This window comes from Bubalus kerabau, chromosome 1 (genome assembly GCF_029407905.1).
Source record: "Bubalus kerabau isolate K-KA32 ecotype Philippines breed swamp buffalo chromosome 1, PCC_UOA_SB_1v2, whole genome shotgun sequence".
Lineage (NCBI taxonomy): Eukaryota > Metazoa > Chordata > Mammalia > Artiodactyla > Bovidae > Bubalus > Bubalus kerabau.
In genome coordinates, this window is record NC_073624.1 from 263,147,568 (window position 1) to 263,168,182 (window position 20,615).

Consider the following 20,615-nt stretch of genomic DNA (forward strand, 5'->3'; position numbering starts at 1 on the left):
TATTTTCCTTAACAAAGTCTGCCTTTAAGGGAAACTGTTTTACCAGACCCTAACCAACTAGGTGCTTACCAGCCTAGTGGAATGAAACTGCTCTACTCCAGACCACTCTAACCTTCGAAGTGGAAGGAAAGTGGACTTCATGTAGCAAAAGAAGGGAACAGTAAGCAGAGAGACGAAAATGTTAAGAAAGATTCAAAAGGAAATGGTAGAAATGTAAAACATAGGAACGGAAATGAAAAATACTTCTGGCAGTCTGACTCATAAGTAGACTGAACACAAACAAGGAAGGAATCTAGGTTGAGGATATGTCAAAAGAAACTTCCAAAACTGAAAAACAAAAAGAAAAAGGAATCAAAAAGATGAAACAGAATACCCAAGAAAGTGGGAAAATTACAAAAAGTTTAGTGTGTGCCTAATGCAAATGCTAGAAAAAAGAAGGGAGAAAGAAATAAAAAGGAACTATTTGAAGTAATGACACAATTTTTCAAAATTATTGACACACTAAAACCCACAGATCCAAGAACTTAGAGGAGTCTAAACTAGATAAATAGTAAAAAAATTACACTTGGGCATATATAATCAAACATTAGAAAATCAAAATCTATGAGAAAATTTTGAAAGAAGTCAGGGAAGAAAATAATGCTGCCTACAGAGGGAAAAAAAAAAAAGATGTGAGTTTTTAAACTTTTTTTCCAGAAACTATGCAAGTAGACAATGGAATGATATATTTAGACTTGAAAGAATAAAACACCAACCTAGAATTTGATATCCAGTGAAATTACCCCTAGAAATAGAGGAAAAATAAAGACTTTCTCAGACAAAAATGGAGGGAAATTGTCACCAGTAGATTTGCCCTGGAAGAAATGTTAAAAGAAGTTCTTCGAAGAGAAATGTTACAGGTCAGAAATTTGGATCCACCTAAAGAGTTTATGAGAAGGAATAAATTATAATAAAATCTTTTTTTTTTAAACTTTCCTTAGTTGATGTAACAGATAGTACTGTTCAAGGTAATGTGAACATTGTAGTCTGTGATTATAGCTTATGCATAAGTGAAATGAATGATGGAAGTGCTTCCAAGGACTGGAGGGAGAAATTGAAAATACTTTGTGTTTTCAGTACTCATGAAGCATTATTGTGTTATTGGAATGTGGACTTAGGTAAATTATAAATGTATATTGCAAATCCTAGAGCAACCTTTTTAGATCATCCAAAAAAAAGAAAAGTTTGAATTGATTTATTAAGACAGGATGGAAACTGGAATCTTATAAATGTTCATTTAGAGGACATCAGAGAAGGCAGAAAAAGTGTGGAAGACCCTAGAAAAGAACAATAAGGAGGAATGAACAGAAAACAATGAATAGAAGCAATGAATAGAAAATATTTAAAGTAGTTTAGATCATATTAGATGTTTAAATATCTAAAATTGAGACATTCCAAAACATCCTAATGTAAACAGAAAAGCATAATGCAAGACTAGCATATAATCTAGGGGTAAAAACAAAAATATTTGACAAAACAGGTTTGAGATTTCTGCTTATTTTCCCCAACCCCAAGTGCTACATATTCAGTGTAGAAGTCATATGTTAACACACACATACACACACACATATAGGTATGTATATAAATAAGAGAAACTATCATCATGTTAAAATCATGTTTTCAAGTTGGAAAGGTACCTCCTCATTGGAATATTATTTAATAGGACTGAGTAATTCTTCAGTCTCTTCTTGGTACTTTTATGAACTTTCTCTACCAGTTTACATCTCAAGTCTGAACTCTTTTATTCCTAGTTCTCCACAGTTACTTCTTTAAGCACAAATTTTAGTCTGATCTCTTCTTATTCTAATCCTTTATACACTTATGTCTCTTGTGGCCAACATGATTATTCCCAAATATCCTCAGAAATGTATCTACTTCCCAATATTCACTGGAACTTGGTATATTGAATATGGTTAGTAGGCTTTAAGATATATTCCCACATTCTTATAATGAGATTTCCTTACACACACACACACACACATGCACACACACAGAGTACATAACTATAATCTGAGCTGTGAGTACAATTATGTGATGAGCTGTGTGAGTTCTCCTAATTAATCTCTGAATATAAGGGTGGTCTTGAAGCCTTCCCCCAAACAGAGTTACCTATTCTTAAAAGAAAAGACAAGTCCCTTAAGAGATACAGACTGATCCCAAGCTAACTCATTGTTGGAATCATTAGACAAGAAAGAATTAAAGAGCTATTACAACTATGTTTAATGTCTTAAAATATATTCACATTGAACGAAAATGCAGGAATTCTCAAGAAACACATAAAATTTACAATAAGGAACCAAATGGAAATTCCATTACAAAGCAACAAAAGGATCCCCTCCTCCTGAGTTTGAGTGGGATGAGCAACTTGCTCTTAACTACTAGAATTTGATAAAGGAGATGGAATGTGCATGATTAAATACATGTGATTTTGTAACATACAGTTGTAACATTCACCTTGCAAGATTGTCTGTTTCTTACAGAGCAAACAAGAGGCCATTTTGGCTAGACTCACATGGCAAGAAACTGAAGCTCTGAGTTGGTAGCCTGCAAGGTGATGAATGTTGTTAACAACAATGTGAACTTAGAAGTGGCGTATTTCCCAGTTGAACCTCAGATGAGTCCAAGCCGTGGCTGACACCTGCATTGCAGCCTTGTGAGGTCCTGAGCGGGGAACCCAGCTAAACCATGTCCAGACACTTGACACAAAGGCTATGGGATGATGAACGTGTGTTGTTTCAAGCTGCCAAGTTATGATAGTACCGTTAATTCTGTAGTAATTACTAATACAAGTCTTTTTCTTATAAGCAGTTATTATGATATTTTGAGGGGAAAAGAGATTTACAGGGCTTTGGATTCTTTAAATTCTGGAGAAACAAGTGTTTACTGCTCTACTGATGATGCTGTTGTAAATATTTCTCAAAGGCAAAGCAGGTAGTTTTTATTGTTGTGTGGAATAATCTTTGATTATCAAATATATAGGTCTCATAGTTCCCCATTAAAATTTAAAAGCTTTCAGTCATCATGTTAAGAAAGTTCATTAGTAGAGATTCCACTTACAGCCATGTGTGTGTGTGTGTGCACGCGCGCGTGGTAAATAAAGAGCACATAATAGTATAAAATAATATAAAGTCTACCATCTTAACCCATCTTAACCATTTTTAAGTGTCTGGTTCAACAGTATTATATATAGTCATGTTGTTGTGAAACATTTGGTCAGAATATTTTTCTTCTTGTAAAACTGAAACTCTATACCTATTAAACAACTCCTCTTTCCCCCTCCCCGTAATCCCAAGTAGCCATCATTCTGCTTTGTTTCTATGAATCTGAATACTCTTAGATACTTCAGATAAGTGAATCATACAGCATTTGTCTTTTTGTGGCTGTCTTATTTCACCTAGCACAGCGTTTTTTTAAATTATGCAATACTTCAAGAATCATGAAAATCATTAAAAAAATTTTTTTTAACTTTTATTTACTTTTTTCATACATGATATTACACATGTTTCAATGCCATTCTCCCAAATCTTCCCACCCTCTCCCTCTCCCACAGAGTCCATAAGACTGTTCTATACATCAGTGTCTCTTTTGCTGTCTCGTACACAGGGTTATTGTTACCATCTTTCTAAATTCCATATATATGCGTTAGTATACTGTATTGGTGTTTTTCTTTATGGCTTACTTCGCTCTGTATAATAGGCTCCAGTTTCATCCACCTCATTAGAACTGATTCAAATGTGTTCTTTTTAATGGCCGAGTAGTACTCCATTGTGTATATGTACCACAGCTTTCTTATCCATTCATCTGCTGATGGACATCTAGGTTGCTTCCATGTCCTGGCTATTATAAACAGTGCTGCAATGAACATTGGGGTACATGTGTCTCTTTCAATTCTGGTTTCCTCAGTGTGTATGCCCAGCAGTGGGATTGCTGGGTCATAAGGCAGTTCTATTTCCAGTTTTTTAAGGAATCTCCACACTGTTCTCCATAGTGGCTGTACTAGTTTGCATTCCCACCAACAGTGTAAGAGGGTTCCCTTTTCTCCACACCCTCTCCAGCACTTATTGCTTGTAGACTTTTGGATCGCAGCCAGTCTGACTGGTGTGAAATGGTACCTCATAGTGGTTTTGATTTGCATTTCTGATAATGAGTGATGTTGAGCATCTTTTCATGTGTTTGTTAGCCATCTGTATGTCTTCTTTGGAGAAATGTCTATTTAGTTCTCTGGCCCATTTTTTGATTGGGTCATTTATTTTTCTGGAGTTGAGCTGTAGGAGTTGCTTGTATATTTTTGAGATTAGTTGTTTGTCAGTTGCTTCATTTGCTATTATTTTCTCCCATTCTGAAGGCTGTCTTTTCACCTTGCTAATAGTTTCCTTTGATGTGCAGAAGCTTTTAAGTTTAATTAGGTCCCATTTGTTTATTTTTGCTTTTATTTCCAATATTCTGGGAGGTGGGTCATAGAGGATCCTGCTGTGATGTATGTCGGAGAGTGTTTTGCCTATGTTCTCCTCTAGGAGTTTTATAGTTTCTGGTCTTGTGTTTAGATCTTTAATCCATTTTGAGTTTATTTTTGTGTATGGTGTTAGAAAGTGTTCTAGTTTCATTCTTTTACAAGTGGTTGACCAGATTTCCCAGCACCACTTGTTAAAGAGATTGTCTTTAATCCATTGTATATTCTTGCCTCCTTTGTCAAAGATAAGGTGTCCATATGTGCATGGATTTATCTCTGGGCTTTTATTTTGTTCCATTGATCTATATTTCTGTCTTTGTGCCAGTACCATACTGTCTTGATGAGTGTGGCTTTGTAGTAGAGCCCGAAGTCAGGTAGGTTGATTCCTCCAGTTCCATTCTTTTTCTCAAGATAGCTTTGGCTATTCGAGGTTTTTTGTATTTCCATACAAATTGTGAAATTATTTGTTCTAGCTCTGTGAAGAATACCGTTGGTAGCTTGATAGGGATTGCATTGAATCTATAAATTGTTTTGGATAGTATACTCATTTTCACTATATTGATTCTTCCAATCCATGAACATGGTATATTTCTCCATCTATTAGTGTCCTCTTTGATTTCTTTCACCAGTGTTTTATAGTTTTCTATATATAGGTCTTTAGTTTCTTTAGGTAGATATATTCCTAAGTATTTTATTCTTTCCGTTGCAATGGTGAATGGAATTGTTTCCTTAATTTCTCTTTCGGTTTTCTCATTATTAGTGTATAGGAATGCAAGGGATTTCTGTGTGTTGATTTTATATCCTGCAACTTTACTATAGTCATTGATTAGTTCTAGTAATTTTCTGGTGGAGTCTTTAGGGTTTTCTATGTAGAGGATCATGTCATCTGCAAATAGTGAGAGTTTTACTTCTTCTTTTCCAATTTGGATTCCTTTTATTTCTTTTTCTGCTCTGATTGCTGTGGCCAAGACTTCCAAAACTATGTTGAATAGTAATGGTGAAAGTGGGCACCCTTGTCTTGTTCCTGACTTTAGAGGAAATGCTTTCAATTTTTCACCATTGAGGATAATGTTTGCTGTGGGTTTGTCATATATAGCTTTTATTATGTTGAGGTATGTTCCTTCTATTCCTGCTTTCTGGAGAGTTTTGATCATAAATGGATGTTGAATTTTGTCAAAGGCTTTTTCTGCATCTATTGAGATAATCATATGGCTTTTATTTTTCAATTTGCTAATGTGGTGTATTACATTGATTGATTTGAAGATATTGAAGAATCCTTGCATCCCTGGGATAAAGCCAACTTGGTCATGGTGTATGATCTTTTTAATGTGTTGTTGGATTCTGATTGCTAGAATTTTGTTAAGGATTTTTGCATCTATGTTCATCAGTGATATTGGCCTGTAGTTCTTTTTTTGTGGCATCTTTGTCAGGTTTTGGTACTAGGGTGATGGTGGCCTCATAGAATGAGTTTGGAAGTTTACCCTCCTCTGCAATTTTCTGGAAGTGTTTGAGTAGGATAGGTGTTAGCTCCTCTCTAAATTTTTGGTAGAATTCAGCTGTGAAGCCGTCTGGACCTGGGCTTTTGTTTGCTGGAAGATTTTTGATTACAGTTTCAATTTCCGTGCTTGTGATGGGTCTGTTAAGATTTTCTATTTCTTCCTGGTCCAGTTTTGGAAAGTTGTACTTTTCTAAGAATTTGTCCATTTCTTCCACCTTGTCCATCTTATTGGCATATAATTGTTGATAGTAGTCTCTTATGATCCTTTGTATTTCTGTTATGTCTGTTGTGATCTCTCCATTTTCATTTCTAATTTTATTGATTTGATTTTTCTCCCTTTGTTTCTTGATGAGTCAGGCTAATGGTTTGTCAATTTTATTTATCCTTTCAAAGAACCAGCTTTTGGCTTTGCTGATTTTTGCTATGGTCTCTTTTGTTTCTTTTGCATTTATTTCTGCCCTAATTTTTAAGATTTCTTTCTTTCTACTAACTCTGGGGTTCTTCATTTCTTCCTTTTCTAGTTGCTTTAGGTCTACACCTAAAGTTAGGTTATTTATTTGACTTTTTTCTTGTTTCTTGAGGTATGCCTGTATTGCTATGAACTTTCCCCTTAGCACTGCTTTTACAGTGTCTCGCAGGTTTTGGGTTGTTGTGTTTTCATTTTCATTCGTTTCTATGCAAATTTTGATTTCTTCTGTGATTTGTTGGTTATTCAGCAGCATGTTGTTCAGCCTCCATATGTTGGAATTTTTAATAGTTTTTCTCTTGTAATTGAGATCTAATCTTACTGCATTGTGGTCAGAAAAGATGCTTGGGATGATTTCTATTTTTTTGAATTTACCAAGGCTAGATTTATGGCCCAGGATGTGATCTATCCTGGAGAAAGTTCCATGTGCACTTGAGAAAAAGGTGAAATTCATTGTTTTGGGATGAAATGTCCTATAGGTATCAATTAGGTCTAAATGGTCTATTGTATCATTTAAAGTTTGTGTTTCCTTGTTAATTTTCTGTTTAGTTGATCTATCCATAGGTGTGAGTGGGGTATTAAAATCTCCCACTATTATTGTGTTATTGTTAATTTCTCCTTTCATACTTGTTAGCATTTGTCTTACATACTGTGGTGCTCCCGTGTTGGGTGCATATATATTTATAATTGTTATATCTTCTTCTTGGATTGACCCTTTGATCATTATGTAGTGACCATCTTTGTCTCTTTTCACAGCCTTCGTTTTAAAGTCTATTTTATCTGATATGAGTATTGCTACTCCTGCTTTCTTTTGGTCCCTATTTGCATGGAAAATCTTTTTCCAGCCCTTCACTTTCAGTCTGAATGTGTCCCCTGTTTTGAGGTGGGTCTCTTGTAGACAACATATGTAGGAGTCTTGTTTTTGTATCCATTCAGCAAGTCTTTGTCTTTTGATTGGGGCATTCAACCCATTTACATTTAAGGTAATTACTGATAGGTATGATCCCGTTGCCATTTACTTTATTGTTTTGGGTTCGAATTTATACACCGTTTTTGTGTTTCCTGTCTAGAGAATATCCTTTAGTGTTTGTTGGAGAGCTGGTTTGGTGGTGCTGAATTCTCTCAGCTTTGCTTGTCTGAAAAGCTTTTGATTTCTCCTTCATACTTGAATGAGATCCTTGCTGGGTACAATAATCTGGGCTGTAGGTTATTTTCTTTCATCATTTTAAGTATGTCTTGCCATTCCCTCCTGGCTTGAAGAGTTTCTATTGAAAGATCAGCTGTTATCCTTATGGGAATTCCCTTGTGTGTTATTTGTTGTTTTTCCCTTGCTGCTTTTAATATTTGTTCTTTGTGTTTGATCTTTGTTAATTTGATTAATATGTGTCTTGGGGTGTTTCGCCTTGGGTTTATCCTGTTTGGGACTCTCTGGGTTTCTTGGACTTGGGTGATTATTTCCTTCCCCATTTTAGGGAAGTTTTCAACTATTATCTCCTCAAGTATTTTCTCATGGTCTTTCTTTTTGTCTTCTTCTTCTGGGACCCCTATGATTTGAATGTTGTAGCGTTTAATATTGTCCTGGAGGTCTCTGAGATTGTCCTCATTTCTTTTAATTCGTTTTTCTTTTATCCTGATTCATTTATTTCTATCATTCTATCTTCTAATTCACTAATCCTATCTTCTGCCTCTGTTATTCTACTAGTTGTTGCCTCCAGAGTGTTTTTAATTTCATTTATTGCATTATTCATTATATTTTGACTCTTTTTTATTTCTTCTAGGTCCTTGTTAAACCTTTCTTGCATCTTCTCAATCCTTGTCTCCAGGCTATTTAACTGTGATTCCATTTTGATTTCAAGATTTTGGATCAATTTCACTATCATTATTCGGAATTCTTTATCAGGTAGATTCCCTATCTCTTCCTCTTTTGTTTGGTTTGGTGGGCATTTATCCTGTTCCTTTATCTGCTGGGTATTCCTCTGTCTCTTCATCTTGTTTAAATTGCTGAGTTTGGGGTGTCCTATCTGTATTCTGGCAGTTTGTGGAGTTCTCTTTATTGTGGCGTTTCCTCGCTGTGTGTGGGTTTGTACAGGTGGTTTGTCGAGGTTTCCTGGTTAGGGAAGCTTGTGTTGGTGTTCTGGTGGGTGGAGCTGGATTTCTTCTCTCTGGAGTGCAATGAAGTGTTCACGGAGTTATACAGAGGAGAGAAGGAGGAGGAAGGAGATATAAACTACCTGAAGCTCCTTTTGACTCAGGAATCTGTGAAGTGGGATAATAGGATATTTAGTGTAAACCGATATTAGTAGACAAAACAGTGATTTATGTTTCCCATTTCTTGGTTGGTAGTTTTATAACATTTTTTTCATAGAGATGACAATCTAAAATATCTGAAATATACATTATCATATATACAGTTGACTCTTGAACACAGGGGTTAGGGGTGCCTATCCTGACTGTGTAATGTTCCAATTGACTCTCCATATCCACAGTTCTGAATCTACAGATCAGCCAACTGTATATTTTGTAGCAGTGTGGTATATATTTAGTAAAACATCTGCATGTTTGAACTGTACAGGTTCAGTTCAAACCTATGTTGTTCAAGGGTAAACTGTATTTTATTAAAAATTATTTCATATTGTTTTAACATTGCTAGGCCAATAATAGATAACTTTATAATTACATAAAAATAGTTAAAACACAGAAGGAATATTTTATAGGAAGAAAATATTATTGTAATAAGCATATACAGTTATTAAATATAACTTCATTCCTATTGTTTACTTATACTAAAATGAATGTGAGAATGAATAACTGTTTTGGAGTACCACTTTTTATCATAATTTAAGAAACATCAAATGTAAAGTCACAATGATCTGGCAGATCAATGACTTGTCAGTTAAATTCCCAATTATAAATTTTATTGTTCATAGCTAGGACATGGAAGCAGCCTACATGTCCATCGATAGATGAATGGATAAAGAAATTGTGATACATATATATAGTGGAATATTACTCAGCCATTAAAAGGAACTCATCTGAGTCAGTTCTAGTTCTAGAGCCTGTTATACAGAGCGATGTAAGTCAGAAAGAGAAAAGAAGTATCGTATGTTAATATATATACATGGAATCTAGAACAATGGAACTGATAAACCTATTAGCAGGGCAGGAATGGAAATGCGGACAAGCATACAGAGCAGTCTTGTGGACACAGCAGGGGAGCAGAGGGCGGGACGAGCTGAGAGTAGCACTGAAATGTATACATATGGAAAACACACAGCTAGTGGGAAGTTGCTGTATAACACGGGGAGCTGAAACTGGTGCTCAGCGACAGCCTAAAGGGGTGGAAGCGAGGTTCAGAGGGAGAGGACATATGCATATTTATGGCTGATTCACGCTGAATGACAGGAGCTGATACAGTATTGTAATTATCCTCCAAAAAGTTTAATAAATTTATTGCACTTATAACTACAGTAATTTAATAGAGCCATGGAGAACAGAAATCAAGTGAAAACTCTGGTCTCCTTTCACCTCATCTCATTCTCTCCATATTATACATCTTTCCTTTTGAAAGGGAGCCATGTAGAATTTTTTTTTAATACAAACTAAATCACTTTCCAGGATTTATACAGAAATGTACAGATTCAATTAAAACTAGTGTTAACAGATGATCTTTAGATATATTAGGCAAAAGAACCCAAATATGAAATCCTGTGGTTTATAAGATGATTTTATTTAGTTTTTGGATCAGTTTTCTTTCTTTCTTTTTTTTTTTTTTTTTTACTATTTTAGTGTCTATTCTAATAAAACATAGTTATGCAGCATTAGTACATCCCTAAGCTGAAGGCATAAAAGTCAACCGTTGCCTTATGTTGGTTGTTAGAGTAACTGTTTATAGGTAAGACTATACAGAAAGTCTAATTCTCACAAAAGTTTCTTACCATTTTTTAAATGGTCTTCAATAGAATTTTTAGAAATTACTTCAACCATGTCTTAAAACACTTGGTTTATGATTATACTGGCCAATCAAAGTAAAATTCTTTAAAAATAAACTGTGTTATTTGGCAAGCAGCTGACTACACGGCCATTCATGTGTTTTTATGTAAGGAGACAATGCAAGAGATTTTCTAAGGTGGCCTCTGCCAAGCTTTACTCTTTGCAAAATGCTCAAGTACTTTCCCTTGGAAATTAGGTAGCCTATACACAGTTTATAAAAAGCACAGAATGTGAGGGCCTGAATAACCTGAGAATCTCAGTAACTATGATGTTCAATGTCATATGGCCTAAAGTAATCCATGATATAAGGCTTCTCCCAGATGTCTCCCAGATAGACTGCTCCACAGTCTAACTGTCTTTGCTGTCTTCTCACAATGACACCCATTAAGCAACTGTGTTTATTAACTGTCCACTAGATGAATAACTCTACAGTAGACATTTGGGGTGACTACTGTTATAAAGGGAAACGTCAAATTACATCGTAAAGACTTTGATGGCTTTTTCATCTAATATCAGGCACTGATTGGAAGGATATAGTAAATACAACTTTACTTGGCATAGAAGGCACTAGAACATACTCCATTTCTTTTGTACGTCTGTGCATGTGTGTGTGTATCAATGTAACGGAAATAAGAGAAGTAACAGAAACTATGAAATTATGGATAATGAAGTGCTAGAGTGAGTTTTGAACGTGACTTTGGAAGAAAGATGATTTCTTGTTGGGAAAAATGACAGGTGTGTGGCTCAGATGACAGGCAGTTCCTTGAACTTGGCACTTCTGGGTATAGGTTCTGAAAGCGTATGATTAGAAGTCTGAATGTGATGTCTGAAAAATCACTATGGACACGTAGATTGTTGTTATTTAGTCACTAAATTGTGTCTGACTTTGCGAACCCATCGACAGTAGCCTGCCAGGCTCCTCTGTCTATGCGGTTTTCCAGGCAAGAATACTGGAGGGGGTTGCCATTTCCTTCTCCAGGGGATCTTCCTGACCCAGGGATCGAACCAGCAACTCCTACATTGGCAGGGGGATTCTGTACCACTGAGCCACCAATGAAGCCCATCATAGGCATAGATAGTACTAAAGTTATACTTCAAGAGAGTGCTTTTTGTGGTTCTGATTAAAATAAATTGGATGAGGAAGAGGCGATGGGAAAGGAGACTGGCACAGCGGTGCTATTAAAGGCAGTTACGATCGACTTGGGTTACGGCTACAAAATTAATTTGAACTTTTCAGATGACCCTCAAGGGGCCATGTGATTCCAACTTAACATTCAAATGTTGTATTTAAAAATCCTTAGGGAAAAGATTTCCAAACAGTTTGCCTGTTGTCATAGATACTTGAAGACTGAAAGAAAAAAAAAAAAGTAATTCAAAGGGAACACGAGATGGCAGCAGTTATATCATATTAAGAGAAAGACTGAGGAAAGAAAAAAACATTTGAAATTATTTTTAAAATGAAAAATAGATAGCATTTTATTCTTTATGTGCTGTTCTCCTTTTCAGTTCAGCGATTACTCATGTGTTTCATGCTTCACAGCACTTCAGAGGTTCATTCTGACTAGAGTAGAAAGCCTACTCCATTACATGTGATCATTTCCTAAAATAAAGCTGTTGCTGTTTTCTGCAGATCACTGTTCCTCTGTGTTATCTGAGGCAGAAGAGTCCTGGATGGTGCACATAAGTTTCAGATGTTCCAACATTGCTTTTTCTTCCTCTGCTAGTTTTTCGTCCTTCCTCATTTCCCACCTAAAAGAAAAATCACATCTTAGCATTTTTGTAACTTCCAGACTACAGTCAACACTCAGTTATTCAGGGCTTGAGCATGTGCAGTCATTGGTTTATTGAGTGCTTCTCCTTCTTTATTCTTTTACTCACTGTCTCTTACAGTTCATGAGCACTGCTTCAGCAGAGGAGTTAAGTGGAGTCCAATCAGCACCACTCCAGGGGAAATTTTTAAGTATAGTTCTAAGTGAGTTTTCTGTATTTCTAGATTTAAAAACTGTATGGCTTCCCAGGATATGCGTGCATATAAGTACAATCTAGAATTAGATTTGCAATTAATAAGAGAATATTTTTCACAGTATTTTTTCCCTCACTGATCAACATATCAGTGGCTTTAAGTTGCAGAGAAGTTCACCAGGAAGGCTTTAGCCACAAGAAGAAGACCACACTGCACTGGATATACCTTAAAGGCAGGTCCATCTTTTCCTAGAAATAAGATCAGATTTGAAATAATCAATTTAAATCACCCAAGAAAGCACCAAATTGTTAGCAAGGTTCCATAGAGCATTTGCTAAAAAAAAAAAAAAAAAAAGACTTAAGACTTTCTAATTTTGGGTGATTGTGAGATATAGAGCAAAATGTTAGATGGAACTATATATGTATATAATCCTGCAAAGTACATATCGCAGTAACCCAAGTGCAGTTAATCGTTTCTCTTATATCCGCCACTGTTCAGGATTGGCCATGGCATACTTAACCCAGCACACAACAAGGACTCATCTGCATATAATTCATTTCTCTTTTCCTCACTCCTGTTTCTACCAGCACATCAACCATGATGTGCTGTCACAGAAGGATTCTAAAACCAATGCTGATACATCCTAAAAGACCCTCTGCTAGAAGGGTCTTAAATGGATAGGATTCTAACAGACAAGAAGCTGTTCACTGAATGTCTTCCAGAAGCCCTCTGTTTTATTCTTGTCAGAATTCCTGGATAATAAACAGCCTGTCATACAAGAGGAAAGGATAAAAACTCGGGGGAGATTGTTCTGGTCTTGTTTGAGTAGTGAAAAGAAAGCAGAGGCATTTTCCATAGAAACCTGCTTGCACACAGGTTTCCTTGTTGGAGCGTTGGGTTCACTATGCCTGGCCAGTCCTAGGATGTGATATATATATGTACTTGGGTTTCCTTTACTTTGCTTCTTTATCCTCTGTCTGGAACTCTCCTCATCTCCTAGCCCCAACCTTGCCTGGACCCCATACCATCCTAGTTTCTCCGTCTGTTCCCATATGGTCAGAGTGAGGTCATGGATCATATAGGTTTTAATAGCTTGAAAGATAAGAGATTTTTTACCACCACACTATTCAGAGTCATATGACAAGGGGCAGTACTCCTGAGCTCACTACTTTGAGATTTAAAATTTAGCATATAAGGTGCTAAATTATACTTTGAGTATCCTTTAAGGTATAAGTATACCATATACAGCTTTCATGCAATTTTGAAGATTAAAAACTGTCATTACCCATTTTATATACGTGAACTTGGGCATCATTAATTTGCACATTGAGTTGAACTCTTTCCAGGCACGAAAATATGAACAGAAATTACTGACATAGCACTAACGTATCAATCTTTAAATCATTACGACAAAATGTTGCTATCCCCATTCTATAGAGGAGAAAACAGGCATAGAATATTAATGTCACTTGACCAACTACCTTTGGATTGAAATCAGGGATTCACGTTCTGGAGTCTGGGCTTGTAAATACAACATTTACCATATTTTAAAAACCATTCTACAAGTATCATTCATTAAGATAAAAAATAGTTTGAATACTTAATTCTCTGAAAAATGTTACTGGAATTGGGCTAGATATTTTAAAAAAGAACTTTCCAAAATTCATATATAGATATATGGTATCAGTTCAGTTATAGATATTCAAAAGAAATCCAAACATAAAAAAATTAGATTTGCCTTTTCTCCCTCCATGTGACGTGTTAATATTGTATCGAGTAAGTGAATCATGAATGTCAACAGAACAAAATATGTAATGTGAACATAAATATTTTGATCATTATCTCTAGTTGTGAAAACTGAAAGTATAATTTCTCTGCTTCATTAAAAAATTTGTATAAGTAATGTAATTTAAATGAATTGTATACATAATAGACCAAGATAAGGATTTTTGAAGCTTATTGACAATTATAGGTACATCACAGCATAATTGAGCTGTTAGTAATTAATGATATTAGGCAGTTATTTACCTACCACAACCTTCTTATATTTGCTTTGAAGAAAAAAACTGACTCATAAGAAAATAAGAAATTATTAATATGACCAAGATAGGAGGAAAATACTATTAGAACTACATTTTTCCCTAATAATTTTATTTATATCGAATAAAATTAATAGGGCCTCGAAATGTATGTTTATTTTCATGAGCATTATTATATTTCACATTTATATGTTCTTAAGAATTTATATATAATTCTTAGTTTTAGGCTTTGTTAACGCAGTGCAAAAACAAGTCAGTTCTGTCAAAAAAACTATAGGAAGAAAAAATAATCTATCAATTTATCAAACATAATTAACTGGGAAATTTGTTCCCCTGGTGTCTCCGTGGTAAAGAATCTGTGTGACAGTGCAGGAGGCTCAGGAGACATGGGTAGGATCTCTGGGTTGGGAAGGTCTTTAGAAGGGAATGGCACCCGACCCCAGTACTCTTGCCTGGCGAATCCCATGGACAGAGAAGCCTGGTGGGCTACAGTCCATGGGGTCGCAGAGTCGGACACGACTGAGAACACAGCGTAGTTTATTCCCTAGTTTCCTCTATTATATTTAAAATTTGTAGTGAAAGCCTGTCTGTACAGAAAAAAAAAAAAAAACAAGTTGGAACCAGTATAGTCTAGTTCTCTTTAAAGAGCATTATGAAGTGATAATGTTTCTATTTTATCCATCTTTGGTAGGCCGCTCTCCTTCACTTTTGGTCAATTCCCCACCTGCGTACCTTGGAAAGAGAACTGCAATCTTAGACAATGATGAGCAGCGAAATCCCATGAGACCTCACTGATCTGTACCACAATCTTAACCGTCTTCTGGAATGTGCCTCATCCATAAGGCTCCTTGGTTAGTTGAGTAGATGTGGGAACTTGACTCTATTTGATTAGGGGGTCCTTTTTCATCCAAACACAACATGGAACCTAAAACCTGGGCTGAAATACTCTGAACAAAACTAACAGTCACAACCTTGCTCACTAGTACTACTTGAATTGACTTGTGGGTTCTCAGTTTTGGTGGGTCTAACTGGATTTACATAAGCATTGAAATCTAGACCAGAGATATCTGGATGCTCCTCTGTATGTTATGTGACTGGTAGTTAATACAAAGGCTCTTACATGTACCAGACCATGGGTCAAGAGCTTTCTAATTCTGCTCATCTCGATGAGCCATGGCAGACTTGGGATCTCTTAAATAAGACCTTGAGAGGTGTAAAATAAAAACAGTCACAGATCAGTGAGTAACTGTTCCAGTGGTCAGTTTGGTAAAATCTTTTATTTGGGGTCCTCTGTGGATAGCTGTATGTCAGAGCCAACGAGGAGTGCCAAGCTGAGGAGTGGTTAATCATGAAGTATGTCCTTGGTAGCAGAGTTCTGACTGTCGCAGAGGCAAGTCTGGGGTGGGTGTGTGGTGCTTACTGCAGGAAAGAGCAGCCAACAGGCGGAGGAGGAGGCCCAGAATCTGGAGTGGGAGAAGTTCTCTGAAGCATTTACTATGCCTTGTACTAGTAAAAAACAGATCTAAATTCTGTGCACCCAGAAGTATCCTGATTAAAAGCACATGCTCTGGAATCACTCTGCCTTTGGGTTGAATCCATACCGTTCATATACTATAGTTGAATCATCTCGGGCAAGTTTCTTACCCGCTTCTGTGCCTCAAGATTCTCATCTGTAAAATGTGGACAAAATAGTTTGAAAGGAGCACACCTGTGCTCATTTGTATGTGCTGTCTATGACTGATTTCACTCCACAGTGTTGAAGTTTAGTGATTGTGAGTGCGACTGACTGAGACCAACGTTCTACTAACCTTAAATGATCTACTATTTGGACTTTTACACAGAATGTTGCTGAATAAAGTTCTAGAATGGTGGTCCTAACTGGGGTGATACTATCTCCCTATGGGGAAACGTGGAGAGCCTTTTGGTTGACACTGTCTAGGGAGTGACTCTGGGAACCAGGGAACAGAGACCGTAGACATCTTTAATATACAACAAACCTAAACGATAAAGAGTTGTCTTCCTGAAATGTCAATAGCATGCTTGTTGCGAAACATGTGCTCTAGAATCTCCAAAATAATGTTGAAGGATCCCTATTTAATTTGTGATTGTAACTGAAATGCTGTTTATAATGTTTCACTGCTTAGAGTACTATTTGCTGAAGAATAGAGGTTTTGAAGCCAGGTGCTGGATTTGAATCCCTTATAAGCTGTGTGACCACAGGCAAGCCAGATAAAGTGTGCTTCGGTTTCCTGAGCAGTAAAATGGGAATAATAACAGTGCCTGCTTCATAGCGTTGCCGTCAGAATGAAATGACTAAGTACACATAAAACATACGAAATAGTAAACAGTTCATAGCAAACACTCAATAAATGTTAACTGTTAGTAGTATCATTATTATTTGCCATATTGGTTAAAGTTGCAAAGAGCAAAAATCCTGACTGGTGGTTTAAACAAATAGGTGTTTGTTTTTCTTTTCTTTTTTTTTTTTTAATTAATTAATTATTTTTAAATTTTCTTTTATTTTTAAACTTTACATAATTGTATTAGTTTTGCCAAATATCAAAATGAATCCACCACAGGTATACATGTGCTCCCCATCCTGAACCCTCCCCCCTCCTCCCTCCCCATTCCATCCCTCTGGGTCGTCCCAGTGCACCAGCCCCAAGCATCCAGTATCGTGCATCGAACCTGGACTGGCAACTCGTTTCATACATGATATTTTACATGTTTCAATGCCATTCTCCCAAATCTTCCCAGCCTCTCCCTCTCCCACAGAGTCCATAAGACTGTTCTATACATCAGTGTCTCTTTTGCTGTCTCGTACACAGGGTTATTGTTACCATCTTTCTAAATTCCATATATATGCGTTAGTATACTGTATTGGTGTTTTTCTTTCTGGCTTACTTCACTCTGTATAATAGGCTCCAGTTTCATCCACCTCATTAGAACTGATTCAAATGTGTTCTTTTTAATGGCTGAGTAATACTCGATTGTGTATATGTACCACAGCTTTCTTATCCATTCATCTGCTGATGGACATCTAGGTTGCTTCCATGTCCTGGCTATTATAAACAGTGCTGCGATAAACATTGGGGTACACGTGTCTCTTTCCCTTCTGGTTTCCTCAGTGTGTATGCCCAGCAGTGGGATTGCTGGGTCATAAGGCAGTTCTATTTCCAGTTTTTTAAGGAATCTCCACACTGTTCTCCATAGTGGCTGTACTAGTTTGCATTCCCACCAACAGTGTAAGAGGGTTCCCTTTTCTCCACACCCTCTCCAGCATTTATTATTACTTGTAGACTTTTGGATCGCAGCCATTCTGACTGGTGTGAACAAACAGGTGTTTGTTTTTCTTGTATAATGAGAAATCCAGAGATAGGTGACTACTGGCATAGCTTAAGCAGCTTGACAGCAGCAGGGCTGATGTCTCTGTGTTTTCTTGCCCTTTACCTCATGGCTCCAAGACGGCTGCTGTAGCTCCAGCATCATGTCCTTGTTTTGAGGCAAGAAAAAGCAGGAAGGGGCTGGTGCTGCATCTGACCCACTAGGTTTTATTTCCTGGATTCTTCCCAGAATAGCCATACTGTCTAGGTTTGAATCCAGATCCTGCCTGTTACTGGCTGTGTGATGTTGGGTAAGTTTCCTAACATCTCTGTTATCTCATTTTGCAAAATAGGGGATACTAAATCCCAAAGAAAGGTAATGCCAAAGAATGCTCAAACTACCGCACAATTGCACTCATCTCAGGCAATGGCACCCCACTCCAGTACTCTTGCCTGGAAAATCCCATGGATGGAGGAGCCTGGTAGGCTGCAGTCCATGGGGTCACTGGGAGTCGGACATGACTGAGCGACTTCACTTTCACTTTTCACTTTCATGCATTGGAGAAGGAAATGGCAACCCACTCCAGTGTTCTTGCCTGGAGAATCCCGGGGACGGGGGAGCCTGGTGGGCTGCCGTCTGTGGGGTCGCACAGAGTAGGACACGACTGAAGCAACTTAGCAGCAGCAGCAGCAGCACATGCTAGTAAAGTAATGCTCAAAATTCCCCAAGCCAGGCTTCAGCAATACGTGAACTGTGAACTTCCAGATATTCAAGCTGGTTTTAGAAAAGGCAGAGGAACCAGAGATCAAATTGCCAAGATCCGCTGGATCATGGAAAAAGCGAGAGAGTTCCAGAAAAATATCTATTTCTACTTTATTGACTATGTCAAAGCCTTTGACTGTGTGGATCACAATAAACTGTGGAAAATTCTGAAAGAGATGGGAATACCAGACCACCTGACCTGCCTCTTGAGAAACCTGTATGCAGGTCAGGAAGCAACAGTTAGAACTGGACATGGAACAACAGACTGGTTCCAAATAGGAAAAGGAGTACGTCAAGGCTGTATATTGTCATCCTGCTTATTTAACTTCTATGCAGAGTACATCATGAGAATGCTGGGCTGGAAGAAGCACAAGCTGGAATCAAGATTGCCGGGAGAAATATCAATAACCTCAGATATACAGATGACACCACCCTTATGGCAGAAAGTGAAGAGGAACTAAAAAGCCTCTTGATAAAAGTGAAAGAGGAGAGTGAAAAAGTTGGCTTAAAGCTCAACATTCAGAAAACAAAGATCATGGCATCTGGTCCCATCACTTCATGGGAAATAGATGGGACAACAGTGGAAACAGTGTCAGACTTTATCTTTGGGGGCTCCAAAATCACTGCAGATGGTGACTGCAGCCATGAAATTAAAAGACGCTTACTCCTTGGAAGGAAAGTTATGACCAACCTAGATAGCATATTCAAAAGCAGAGACATTACTTTGCCAACAAAGGTCCAGCTAGTCAAGGCTGTGGTTTTTCCAGTGGTCATGTATGGATGTGAGAGTTGGACTGTGAAGAAGGCTGAGCACCAAAGAATTGATGCTTTTGAACTGTGGTGTTGGAGAAGACTCTTGAGAGTTCCTTAGACTGCAAGGAGATCCAACCAGTCCATTCTGAAGGAGATCAGCCCTGGGATTTCTTTGGAAGGAATGATGCTAAAGCTGAAACTCCAATACTTTGGCCACCTCATGTGAAGAGTTGAATCGTGGAAAAGACTCTGATGCTGGGAGGAATTGGGGGCAGGAGGAGAAGGGGACGGCAGAGGATGAGATGGCTGGATGGCATCACTGACTCGATGGACGTGAGTCTCAGTGAACTCAGGGAGTTGGTGATGGACAGGGAGGCCTGGCATGCTGCGATTCATGGAGTCGCAAAGATTCGGACATGACTGAGCGACTGAACTGAACTGAACTGAATGGTATGCATCTTAAGGCATTATTGTAAGTAGTGGGTGAGTTACGTGTTAACGTTGCTATTATTTCATTATTCTATAAGACTGCTTGTATGCAGTGGCTTCCCCAGAGCTCCTGTGTTGACGTTCCTTCTCCTGCCCTATGCCCTTCACGTCATTTTATCTGATAAATTCCCTTTTGAATAAATATGTGGGTAGGATGAAGTTGCTACATATCAAAGTGGTTTTTTACTCAGTGTTCAGTTATACATTTCTGTGATCATGTTGTCGTTGCCTCTTGTCTTTGATGAAGGAGACATTTCTTGCTCGTTCACTCTGTTTAGCCTCACATGCCCAAGGCTGCTTTTGTTTTCTTATAATCCCTTTGTTCTATTTTTCAAGTACAGTCTATAATGATGGCATTCGATCATATTATTGCCATTTCTCCTGAAACACCAATAAAACACTTGGATATAAAAATAAGTGAAATAACCTGCCTGATTTAATGTTATTATTAAACATTATGTAGTACTTTATATTTACAAAGTGCTTTACAATTATTTATTAGCTAATTGTCCTGTTAAACAACATTAACCATCTGGTCGAATGAATGATTTCAAATTGTCCTACCAGCTGATATCTGAGGGATGAAAAGTGAAGTCATGTTGGACTTTTAGTCCTTCTCTGTACTGCATAGTGCAGACTGGCTTCAGAGGGCGGTGCAAACCAGAGGGGAAAATTAGCTTTCTGCTCTCTCCTTTCCTGCTCTCCTGTAAATGTGGGTTTACTTCAGGATTCAGTCCTGGACTATTTTCTCTTCTCTCGCAGAAAACCCCACAGCTACTCCCACATATTCAGCTGCTGTCTCCACATCTGTAATTCATGTGTCTCCCAAACAGTCATTCAGT

General features: G+C 37.4%; 1 protein-coding gene across 1 annotated transcript in view; it reads right to left on the minus strand.

Moving 5' to 3' along the window:
- Positions 1-11,889: 11,889 nt before the first annotated feature.
- Positions 11,890-20,615, minus strand: part of KIAA0825 (KIAA0825 ortholog) — a 441,670-nt gene continuing 432,944 nt past the window's right edge. The window contains exon 21 of the mRNA XM_055564899.1: positions 11,890-12,192. Within this exon, the coding sequence (XP_055420874.1) occupies positions 12,075-12,192 (118 nt within the window). The 3' untranslated portion in view covers positions 11,890-12,074. The remainder of the gene's footprint in view (positions 12,193-20,615) is intronic.